The 12,342-nt window shown below is 36.0% G+C and overlaps 3 protein-coding genes across 4 annotated transcripts in view; 1 reads left to right on the top strand and 2 right to left on the bottom strand.

Moving 5' to 3' along the window:
- The window catches only part of LOC100651250 (breast cancer anti-estrogen resistance protein 1), a 162,072-nt gene extending 153,694 nt beyond the window's left edge, over positions 1-8,378 (top strand). The window contains exons 6-9 of the mRNA XM_003396813.4: positions 951-1,303; positions 2,323-2,615; positions 3,953-4,309; positions 5,062-8,378. Coding sequence (XP_003396861.1) covers positions 951-1,303; positions 2,323-2,615; positions 3,953-4,309; positions 5,062-5,349 — 1,291 coding nt within the window. The 3' untranslated portion in view covers positions 5,350-8,378. The remainder of the gene's footprint in view (positions 1-950; positions 1,304-2,322; positions 2,616-3,952; positions 4,310-5,061) is intronic.
- Positions 8,379-8,403: 25 nt separating this feature from the next.
- On the bottom strand, positions 8,404-9,551 carry LOC100651130 (N-alpha-acetyltransferase 11). Its single transcript, XM_012310615.3, has one exon. The coding sequence runs from the start codon at positions 9,422-9,424 to the stop codon at positions 8,870-8,872; it is 555 nt and encodes a 184-aa protein (XP_012166005.3). The 5' UTR covers positions 9,425-9,551; the 3' UTR covers positions 8,404-8,869.
- A 25-nt stretch (positions 9,552-9,576) lies between these two features.
- On the bottom strand, positions 9,577-11,924 carry LOC100651008 (protein TSSC4). Of its 2 annotated transcripts, none has more exons than XM_012310617.3 (3): positions 10,721-11,924; positions 10,440-10,651; positions 9,577-9,683 (listed from the first exon to the last, which is right to left on the bottom strand). In XM_012310617.3, the coding sequence occupies exon 1, from the start codon at positions 11,646-11,648 to the stop codon at positions 10,893-10,895; it is 756 nt and encodes a 251-aa protein (XP_012166007.3). In that variant the 5' UTR covers positions 11,649-11,924; the 3' UTR covers positions 9,577-9,683; positions 10,440-10,651; positions 10,721-10,892. The 2 variants fall into 2 exon arrangements, with proteins under 2 accessions (XP_012166007.3, XP_048263597.1); XM_048407640.1 differs by having other exon boundaries at positions 10,440-10,646.
- Between the last annotated feature and the right edge of the window lie 418 nt (positions 11,925-12,342).

Raw genomic sequence — 12,342 nt, 5'->3', positions numbered from 1 at the left:
CGAGTTGAAGTTAATTACAGCGAAACGAAACTAATAACAAGCCTGTTTCCTCCGACGTTTCAATTCGAATCTTCGAACACTTGCGCCTGGATATGTTTGTAAATCAAATTCACGAACGTAATATGTATATTTACAGCAAAGGTTGGATATGCTCTTAAAAAATCGTTAGAAACCTATTAGGAACTTTCATTTCTCCCGTGGAAGGTTAATTACGCTGGAACTTCGATTATCCGAGCCAATTATAACACTCGCTGTTCCGATAATCGAATAACTCTGTTTTCATACAAGAAACATCATTTATTCCGAATTATTTTATAAATATCGATATCATAAACGGATTCACTGTATTAATATTAAACAGAACAGAAAATCCTCGATCACAATGTGGCAATTTCTTTCGCTTTACGATATTTTTTAAAGAGAAGGACCAATCCATTGATCGTTTCATTAATTCACATCCTGTTAATCGAGATTCCAATGTATCACGTTTTGTCCAAGATCTATAAAAGATCTATCGTTGTTGAGAATCGTGCACCTTAATTGCCGAAATAAAAGTAAAGGGACACTATGGTTACACTTAGAATTCGTATTAAAATAATTTTAAATTTATTTAATAAATGATGTACGGGATCTTCGTCGATATACATTTGCACGCGTCTCAGCACTTTCTTTGTCTCACCATCTTCCACGCCACACTGCCAACGGAACAGTTACATTCGTACGTTTTTCAAGACGTCGCGTACACACATACTCCCACACATTCATAGTCACATACGCGTGTCACTACTACGCGGCCAATCTAGCCTAGCACACAAAATTATACATATCTCAATAATCGTAATGTCCAAGTTCTAATTAGCGAACGAATCATAATTCATACTGGTAAATCGTATTTACGAACGAAGACTGTATACACAGATTACACTGACAAAACGTTTGCCTCGTTTCAGATCCAGCCTGGCTGCACAGGATTACGATGTACCTCGATCGCGTCTTCCAGCATCCTCTTTACCGTCCCGACACAACACGCCCGTGCCGAAAACGCCGACACCTCCACCTCCGCCGCAAACGCAGCAGATCTACGACGTTCCAGTTAGCAAGGAGCTTCCCCTGGAGTTGGACTCCGCTTTGGAAGGTTTACAAAGGCTGCAGAGCGAGGCATCCGCAGCGATAGCCAGGTTACTCGGTTTCGTCAGCCCCACATGGAGAACGCCTCAACGATTAGACGCCACCCTAATGGATCTTAGGCTTGCTGCGCTCAGGCTGAGAACGTCTTTGCACGATCTGGCTGAATTTGCCGAAGGTAATTCTCACTTTGCTGAAGTATAGACATATTGTACGGAATATTCATAAATTCGTTATTATTTCTTTGATACGAGGAGGATATATTCGGTTTCCCTTCGACGTAAATTGAAAATCTGATGATCGGAGAAGAGAAATATCTGGTCGTTGTTTTAATTCTTAATCAGATCCATTCATTCGTTAGGTCTTTCACGGGAGTTTGTTTTCAATACGTACGTTCCATTGTATATACACGTATCAATTTTGAATTTTCATATTATTATCAGAATCTAAAGAAGAATAGGAGAACTGTACTTCTATTAATTTCAACTTTCTATTAATTTCTTTTTAACCAAATGGTTTAGTAAATTAGATTAACAAATGATTCGAAGAATACAGTCTCCTGTATAATGGACATAAGATACGAATATGAAACATGCATGTGCCTTTGAAGAAATATACAAAGTATACAAAATATATGAAACACACGAAGCGAGTAGTTGAAACATTCTACCTAGAGTTTGTCAATTGTTCAAGGTATGTTTAAACGTTTGAGACAGCGCAGGTTAACAGGATATTTTTAATCGACTGAAAACAAACACGACGCGTAGGAAGTGATAACACTTCGATAGCCTTCAGTTCTGAAATAGTAGGTTTTATTTTTAAGTAAGGAAATCGCATTATGTGCAACTATTGTAGTACCAGCCTGCGATCTTAACGTCGTCTTAACATCATCATCGCCCACGCAACAATCGCAATTACGATCAACATCCATGAAAAAGAAAACGCTGGCCATTTCTAATTACGCTTGCAAACCCATCGACCGCCGCAAATCCATGATGCACGCATTGTCGACGACAGAAAATTCCTCTCCCCATGCTCGAATTAGTTTCACGAAGAGCGGAGCGAATCTCGAGGCGGAGTGGCTGTCGACGTGGAACAATTGGTCCGCGTCGAATCAACGAAGCCACGCCGGAAAGGATTGTCCCAGGAGACTTGCCATGATTTCTCTACACACATAATTTTTGTGTTCTTGCGCAGGCACGCTGGGGAATGCGGGAAAAGCACCGGACAAAGGGTTGGCCTCGAAGCTACGACCCCTGGTCAAGGCTCTCCGCGACTCTGACAAGCTCGTGCAGGAAGCCGCGTCCGAACTGGACGCGATGGAATGGGACGCGGGTAAACTGTGTCGCGGGGGTGGCGATACCCCGACACCTACAAACGGGCCACCTTCCTCCCTGCTGCCGTCGGTGCAACCGGATCCACTCGATCAGCTGATCGCGTGCGCTCAGGCACTCACGGAAGACGTTCGTCAGGTCGCCAGTTTCATTCAGGTGAGCATCGAGTAGAAACGAAATTACCATCTCTCTGATTGGTGGAATCGGGAAAAAAGAAGACACTCGCGACGCGAAAAAGCACGTAGGATTAGCCATTTGAGCGTTTAATTGGTTAACTGGTATAATTGGTTCGATACGTCGTACACAGGGTGTTTCAGTTTTGTCTCGTCAAACGATGTCGGTGTATATTGTATGATTGAAAGTAAGAAAATGAGGTTGTAAATGTTTTATTACAAACTTCTAACAAGAATAACGAAATTATAAACGACTGGATCATCGTTCGATCGATTGGTCATGTTTACCGAGGTTCTTGTTCCAAGCGTCGTCCGTTCTCGTGAATACAAAATTCACATCGTTTCCATGTAGAATCAAACGAGGAACCAGTCGTTTATGATTCGCGTATATTTCTTACAAGGCGTTTACGAACTTTGCTTATGTAACATCATTCTCTTGTTTTTAATCGTACGATACGCCGACACCGTTCTCATCTTTTCATAGACGCGTGTGAAAATTCAAGAGCTTTAGTACCATGGAGGAAAATATGGCGAAGACTGAGGATCGTAGTGGTGTATGACGGTCCATTGATATTTTTCGTAATATAGCGTCTATTATTATTACAATATTTATTATATTTTGCTAAGTCATGAAAAATATCGCGGAGAAACTGACGCTTGTAACTTGATTCGAAATCTGAAGGAATGACATTTTTAAGAGTTGAACTACGTTGTATCTAAATTCTCAAAATTTTGACTTACACTTTCTCGGGCCCCTAGAAACTTGAATTCGTACGATCTTTCGTTTAATGGATGAGACCAAGTCTTAATAGAATATTCTGTATTTTTCTAAACATAAAAACTTTAAAAACTGAAAAAAAAATTTTTCAAATCTTACGAGTTCTATCTGGTAGCTGCAAAAATTTCAATCATTTGTCAATTATCAGATCACTCTTCCCACTTCTTATCAATTTGTTATTCTATTTTTATAATAAACTTACTAATTTACTTGGTGGAAAACATATCATCATCAAATATTACTTTCCACAAACACATACGCTAAAAATTTACTAATTGACATTCCACAGAAATGTCCAGTAACCAAATTCCTTCCCCTTTTCTTCTAACAGCCTCTTCTCCGATTTCAATTTCATCGCAACGACAATTATTTTTCCCATCATATTGCAATCTAGAATCCTACGTTTCATCGTACAAGATAATTCCAACTACTTTTAAATCACACGTACAGTCTTATCATCCTTAAAATAATCCTAATCCTAAAATAATCCTAATTATCGAATTCCTTAAAATAATCGAACCTGTAAAATTTGTCTAAAACAGGGCAACTCGACCCTGCTCTTCAAACGGTCGTCGATCATTTCAACCGGTAGCAGCAACAACAGCGGCGCCGGCGAGGATTACGATTACGTAAATCTTGACTCGAGGGAGGTAGTCGCGAAGCAACGCGAGGAAGTGAGGGCAACGCTGCCACAGGAACTACGTAGTAATTACGATCTCCTGGTGTCCGAGTCGGACAATGCCACGATTCAAATGCCACCCACGACACCGACACCCATGGATCCCAACGACAAACAATTGCTGGCTTTCTATGCCGCCCAGGTGATCACACATGGCAATCACCTGACTCACGCCATTGACGCCTTCATGCAGACAGTCGAGCATAACCAACCACCAAAGGCGAGTACCGTAAACCTGGAAATCTAAATGGCCATTGTCCTTCGGATGAACCATGGGCCGAGAAAATATGCCATGGAAAAATAAATCCTCGTGGAGTATTATTACTGAGTTGACTTTACAGTATTCGGAGTATTTTGATTAAGGGTACCTCAGGTTAGAGTTTAAAATTCGAAGACAGAGATTGTGGAGCGAGAGATGAATGAAAAGTCAGATTTAAGAGTATGGTAAAATAAAAGAATTTTTGTAGTAGGAAAAGTAGAATTTCTTTCTATTATAAAGTATTGTAGTTTTAATTGAGGGTATATTTCAATTTGAAATCGATAAAATAGGAAATTAGGTTCAAGAGAGTACGAGAAAATAAATAGCGATGAAACAACAGATAAAAATATGTTACACGTTTGTTTACAGATATGTAGGCTCCGGTTGGATCTTACATACATACATATCTTTTAGAAATTTCAACCTAGCTCATCACCTTGTCTTATCTTTTAACTATTAATTGATTACTATTTATATGTAGAAAGAACACGATACAGTAGAGTTCTTTAATAATTACATATTATAAAGAGGATAAATATTTTACCAACATACGCTATTCGCTAATTCTTTGGGTAGCATTGCTTCATTGATATTAAACGAGACAAGGGAAAAGAAAACCTATGATTTAAAAAATTAAGAAACGTTATGACCGAGAAAAGAAGTCAAGTGATAAAATGAAATTAACAGAAACGTTTTCTATCTTTTAAAAGCAGGTGTTCCTAGCGCATGGAAAGTTCGTGGTGCTGAGTGCTCATAGACTGGTGCACATCGGTGACACGGTGCACAGAAACGTGACGAGGAACGACGTGAGAACACGTGTTCTACAGTGTGCGAACGCTCTAAACGAGGCTCTGGGTCAGACCGTGTCGAAGACAAAACAGGCGGCACAATTCTTCCCAAGCGTATCCGCCGTTCAGGAAATGGTCGACAGCGTGGTGGACGTCTCTCACTTGGCCAAGGACTTGAAGGTCGCCATGATTCACGCTGCGCAACAGCCTTGAGCATCCAAAGATCAGATCCTAATCTCTGACACGAAAGAGGGTAAAGAAGAAAAAGAAGAGATATCTTGGATACACGCGAGCTGAGAACTATTTGTTATTTTTCTTTCAAGGAAAAAGTCACGTTACGTGAAATTCACGACACCTCCATCAAGTTCCTTGGATTGTTTTCGACAATCCTAATGATCAAACAGTTTCTGTTCGCTAGAAACGTAATACGACAGTAGGATCGTTTGGAAGAAGCAAAATAAAAATGTATGTCGTAGCGTGTATTCACTGCCGATTTAATAGAAAAAAGCGGCTCACCTGTTAGAATATCGCGATGCTTAATCGTCCAGTCAAACGTAGAGATTTTAAGGATGAAAAGGAATTCGAAGTAAATTAAACAAATGATGGTAAAAATGATATGATTATTGATTGATAGATTTGTTTTAACGAACAATTATAAACAAAAGAAATCCGTCTTTTGGCTCGGATGATAGCAAAGTAGATCGTAGATACGCGAATTTCTGATTGTTTAATCGACGAGAAAATGAATTTGGACCAGAGAGGAAACGCCAACTTGCTTTTTCGCCCGACTAGAAACGACATCCTTCCCTCTTGAACGCAATAAAGAATTCTCGAGGCCTATCGTTACTTAGAGATACGCAACTGCCAAAGCCACAGGTATATAGAACGTAAGGGAAAAGCTCCTTCGAGACGAGCGTATATTTGTAATGTACTCGAGAATATAGAGAACGTAGACTTTTCTAGGAAACCATGTAACCGTGTCGTTCATTAGCTAGAGGTGTGGAATCAATTAAGCGACGTGTAGAACGTGTTCGAAATAATTCTCGAAATGTCGATGTATTGTTTGCTTGAAAACGAGGATCATTTCGAACTTGATACGCAGTTGTCGTTGCCAGCGTATTAATTATCGTCCTAGGTGTGTATCATGTGAAAAGAAAACTCTATTAAAATATGAAACATTTTCATTTGGACGCATATTTACAATAGATTATACTGCGATGAAAATATTAATTGGATTGAAATGAAAGCAGATTAAAAATATTGAGAAAATGAAACAAGCGCAACAGCCTAATATATACTGCGTGAAAGAGCCACTGATGCAAGAAACGAATTTTCTCTAATCGAGAATACTTTATAACAGCTACATTTATGGCATTAACGTTTATACATCAAATTCGAAGAAGGCAAGGAACGCTATCTTTTTAGAGGCCAATTTTGAACGAATTTTATACCATTTTACCGCCATGTCACGACTTTTTCGTGTCAGGCCTTTTTACGGGCTCTTCCAGCAGCATTATTCGATCAATCGTAAACGCACACTGATGATAACAAAAAGAAAATGCATCGAATTTGCAGACTGTTTATAATCATTCCAATAACCTAATTCGATTACAAAGCGTGTTCCCTTTACAGGAGCGATGCAGAAACAATAACTTGGAAACAGTACGAAACGATACGCCTTATACATGGTCATTTTATCGATTATCATCGGCCGACGACGCTCCTACCGATTATAAAACTTTCATAGCAATCGAATCGTTCCCTTATCGTAGAAATTAGTTTTAGAGGCATAGAGCGTAGGGATTAACAAATTTTTATAATCGGCAGGACTGCTTCTTTTGTTAAAAGATAATATAGATTTATGAAAAATATGAGCAACGTCTATAACCGATTTTGCTGAATTTGTTTTTAAATTTAATAAATTGTACAAATTATTTTCTCCGATTAACAGTGAAAAACTATATTCTTAGGTATTACGAAAGGTAATCGACAACCGCACATTTGTGTCGCAGCTTTAAGATCGATTGTATCATTCAAAACATGTATTTACTTTCCGCCTTTCGAGACGCAGCCTTTTTGTCTTTCTCCTTTTGTACAGGGGAAAAAGAAAACGGAAGATCCGTTCGAGCGAGAAATCGAAATGTCAAAAAAGAGAAAAGAAATTAAGGCGATCATCCGGCACTTACGGTTAGGGGGTATTCACCACGATATAGCTTATAGTTTATTTTTTAGAGATTATATAATCGGAGCATATCGCGTGAACATGAACCTCGTTTACGAGACTTGTATTATAATTTATTGGTGGAACGTTTTTGTAAGATAAAACGCATTTTTCAGGCAGTTAGAGTTTACTGTATATTTAGAATTTATACATAGACGATATATCAATAGGTGCTTGTCACATTCTCATTGAAAATCGTATTCCGATTGATTGTGACGTACTATTAAGTGAAATGAAATTTTTTTTTCTATTTACATCGAACAGAAAAAAAGAATGTGAAACGCACAGATTACACAATTGCCTTTATCGTTTCGCGTCATTTCGTTTGATCGTACATCGTACCTGGAATTTTCTTTACACCGAAACAATATTACAATCGGAAACTGTTCTTAAGATTGTGGAAGGTTTTATCAATGGAGTCTTTATCGGCGAAGACTTTCGGTTAAATATTAAATATTGATGATTCATTGATTACCGTTACGTTAAATTTAATCTTACATAAATTATATATATATATGTAATCGATCGATTATGAAATTGGAAAATTAATCGACGTATCGGATTAGCATGTCCTTCGAACTGAATCAATTATGTTACTTTAAGGACATTTACTGTGTACATAAGTATATTTATATATATATATACATATATATGTATATTATAATTATTCCTATTACAATGTATACACAAATACAATAATGTACCAACGCAACAGTGACAAAGAAAGGAACAAAATATTTAAAAATCTTGCAATTGTCAAACATTAATTTTTAAGCATAAAATCATACTCGTGGAAGTGCATCAAGTATTTACAAATAGCAGGGATAATTAAAATCGTTTCACGTAACGCAGATATAAAGATGGAATGACGAGTATAAATATTTAAAAAGTGTTCTCCTTTAAAAAGTTGGTATCATCTTGCACTTAATTTGCTTGGTGAAATCTGGGTGATAATTTTGTATACTGGCGCGTTATTTGTATATTATAGTTTCAATGGTTCAATAAAGATTAATTGAATACACAGGTAGAAAGTGATAAAACCTTCATTGTCATCTCTGCTTATCATCTTTATTATTATATTAAGAGTCGCATGTTTTAAATAACATAATATATTGATCAACTACACGCAATGATACATTTGTTAGAAACTTTTTAACTCAATCCGCATTAAACATACGTTACATACATTAGTTTCATCTCTCTCCTATCCGCTGTATAATTATTAACAAGTACACCCCCTTTTTAGTGGTATATAAAACATTTCATATGTCTCAAGTAAGGCTCGAATGAACACTAATATTCTAAGTATTTGCAAAATTTTCATAATGATAATATGTTAAACATTCAAGCCATGATGCTTGACTCGTGATTATTTCGTGCACTTCTTATGGAAATCTATTTATGAAAAATATTATATGTGTTCATATCTATGATACTGATTTGAATTCAAACAGTATTGAATTAATGACATGTGAAATCAGTTGTGACTTATAGGTAAACATCCCAATTTGACTATGAACGATCACAGCATCTGCCAGTATGTATGTGCGTATTACCATCTTTGTTTGTTTTTTCTTTTGTTGCATTCTTTTCCAAATAAAAGCTACTAAGATCGCGTTTCATAGCATAAGCATCTTCTCCGTCAGCATAATATTTTGGTTCAACTTCTGATACTTCAAATTGCAAACTGCTTGTGTATAAATTCAAAGCTGCCCGATTACTTCTACGAACATGTAGAGAAACATATTTTGCTCCAAAACATTCAACCATTGCCCTGGAAGCTTGATTCATAAGCTTCTGTGCAATACCAAGTCTTCTATGTGACCTTTTTACTGCCAAACTAGTAATGTGTCCATGTGGATTATCTTCGCAATCTTCTTCCATTTTAGCAAGGACATAGCCTACTATCCTGCCTTTTTCATCTTCTGCCACATAACTCAACTGTGGCCATGAAAGAGCATGGTATAAGTAATATTTCATTTGATAATTTTCTGGCAAGCATTGTAAATTGCAATGCTGTATATTTAATAAATCATCTGTCGTAGCACAGCGTATATTTATAGACATTTTGATAAATTAAAATATTGTAGATATATAAATGAAAGATAATTTTGCTTTGGTTAATTTTCTTCTTTTGATAGTCTTTCTCTTTCTAATAATCTTCTTGTCTCAAATATAAAAACGTGTCCTTAATCTTTGCGAATTTTTTTCATGCGAGATCTACCATTCTTTAAATCATTTACAGGAGAGGATTCACTCATTCCACCCAATAATTCCCGAACAAACCTGAACCTTGAAAGGAAAAACTTCCAAACTAAATACCAACCTAAAAAAGACAGACAAAAGATGCATGTAAAGACGCGATCCTACAAAAATCACAGGTCAAATTTGAATACACTATATAAATACATAACATGATGAAAATATAATCCACACAACAATGTACGACATAACTATAGTAAATACCTTGTCAAACAAAACAAAAGAAATTTTAACTGTTCGAAACCTAGAATAGCCGTCGAAATTACACATACACGTGACGATAAAGGTTAAGTATATAGTCAAACTCTCTTACTATACTTTTGACTTTGGGACTATACGACTATTCGACAGGCCGGATAACAATGTTTCGAAACACTCTGTAGCGCAGCAATAACGAAACATTGCTATCTATCGTTCTTACCCAGCAGCACCAGGCCAAATACTATGAGTAGACTCGATATCACGGAGAAGGCTGCTAGAACGATTTCCTGCATTATTAATTCTGTACCCCGATTATGAATATACTAACGGACTTCCTAGAACGACACACACGGGAACTGTGTCATAGCCTCTTCCTTTCTTGCTCTCTTAGCAAAAATATTAAATTCACCAAATATAAAAACACGAACGACGGATTTAGCACCATGAAATAAAGATTTTATCTACGTTTTTTCGTTTAATGATAACACGCCATTTTGAATCGATGACGGAATAGTATATGTACAGGTTATGAATTCTTCCCCCTCCAATTGTATACATAAATTATTCGCCATTATTTAGCGAAACGTGTAATCTTTCGAGGATATATTACATCACTTACCAAAGTCCAATAGATTGTATTTTGTGCATTAGTCGGCATCACACGCGTGAAAATCGTAAATAGTCGCAATTGACTTGCGACTTTTGAATAGCCTACGACTAATGCCGATAGGAAACAGTCGAAACCCGCGATGGTTAGTGCGCAATCGCATCGTTCCCGGAAGAATCTATCAGACCGGTTTCGTTCCCACCTTTCAAAATTAGGAGCCTGTTCTGATTATTGTAACATGTTAACATAGGAAAACAAAATTAAAACCTTATAGAATATGGAATGTTTTATACCTAAGAAGATGTGCAGTATGTTTATTACTCCTATATTCAAAATACATTAACTGATAAAATATATGAAATAGTCACATTATACAGAGAACTTGAAAACTATAATTAAATTTACAATATTAATATTAGATATACATATACATATACATATATATACATATACATATATATATATTCAATTTTCCTCTTCATCAGGTTCTTGTAAATGATCTAATTTAAGTTGTTTTGTTCTATCTATTTTCACAAGATGTATTTCTCTATTATTCTTTTTCTTCTTTTTTTGGCCAACAACATATTCTGGCATAATAATTTTACTGCTCCTAAAGATTGGCTTATCGTCATTTTCAATGATAACTGGTGTATTGTCTGTTTCATTTGTGTTACTTTCAGGTTTCTTAAATTCAACTTCTGCCATTGATATTTTTTGTTTTTTGGATTTAAACATTATTTTGGGTTGACTCCTCTTAACCAAATCAGATTCATCTGCACCCTTTCTCTCTGATTCTTCTATTTTTTCCACTGATCTTCTTGCCTTCAATTCTTTTAAAAATGATAATGCAGCCCTTGTATTACTTTCCTCAGTCATATCATCATTGGACACATCATCCAGACTGTATTTCTTCCACTTATGAGGATTTTTGTGAAAGTCTGGTATGTTTCTACTGATAGCACGTGGTGCTGGGCCTTCTGGCCGTTTAAAGATACTCTCTTTACCACGAAATCTTCTTGTTTGACTTTTACGGCCAGCTCTCAGGATTTGAGAATAGTTTGATTCGCTGTCAATATCCTGTGTAGATTCTGTAGATTCAGTGACCATTTTATTTTTACTACATTCTTGTTCTGCATCTGACAATTTATCAAACAATAATTTTTGTCTGTTTGCAAATTCTGCACTACCACCGTGCAAAACAAAATCTCCAGTTGTATGCATTTTTTTGCACAGGTTTATATTGTCTGAATAGAAACGTCAAACATGGATATCACGAATATGAGATATATGTATGATGCACTGACACACTGAGATAGGTTAGAACACTCAACAGTCATTTGCTTAAATATTAAAAATGGATAAGATCTTTATAGGTCTTCGACAATTTGCTTATAGGTTTATCGTCCCTTTATTAATTTCTAATATTTAATCACTAAAAGAACGCAATAACAATATTGACGTTAAGTAGTTAAACTGCGTTGTATGTACGACGCCATTATATCTCGAAAATGGGTATCGAATTTAAAATCGTATACTGAATATATAAACTTTTAGAACAATAAACAAAGTAATATTTATTTAAAAAATTCAAGATATAGTATGAATGGAGACGGAGATTATGATATAATTATTTAATAATAAAATATTTGCGAAATTCATTTTGTAATATTAACAACTTTGTAGTAAATTTTACTTTTTATACTCTATGTGCAACTGCTGTAAAACATGATCTTTAACAAGTACTATATTTTACATTTTTGTACTTCTTATATTTAGAGAAAAAAAGTAAAGCATCGAAAATTGAAAAAATAAGAAAGTAAATGTCTTTTTTTGTAAAAGAAGTAAAGTTAACATTTTAAGCAATTTTATACATATACCAAGCTGTGCTTAAGCTGTTGTTCAGTATCCATTATCA

Source organism: Bombus terrestris, chromosome 7 (genome assembly GCF_910591885.1).
Source record: "Bombus terrestris chromosome 7, iyBomTerr1.2, whole genome shotgun sequence".
Taxonomy (NCBI): Eukaryota; Metazoa; Arthropoda; class Insecta; order Hymenoptera; family Apidae; genus Bombus; species Bombus terrestris.
Note: the sequence above shows the minus strand (reverse complement) of the source record. Positions and strands in the feature narration are given on the sequence as shown.

Bases quoted from the DNA above. Each gene is read 5' to 3' on its own strand.
- LOC100651130 (XM_012310615.3), bottom strand. From the start codon at position 9,424: ATGTCTATAAATATACGCTGTGCTACGACAGATGATTTATTAAATATA.
- LOC100651008 (XM_012310617.3), bottom strand. From the start codon at position 11,648: ATGCATACAACTGGAGATTTTGTTTTGCACGGTGGTAGTGCAGAATTT.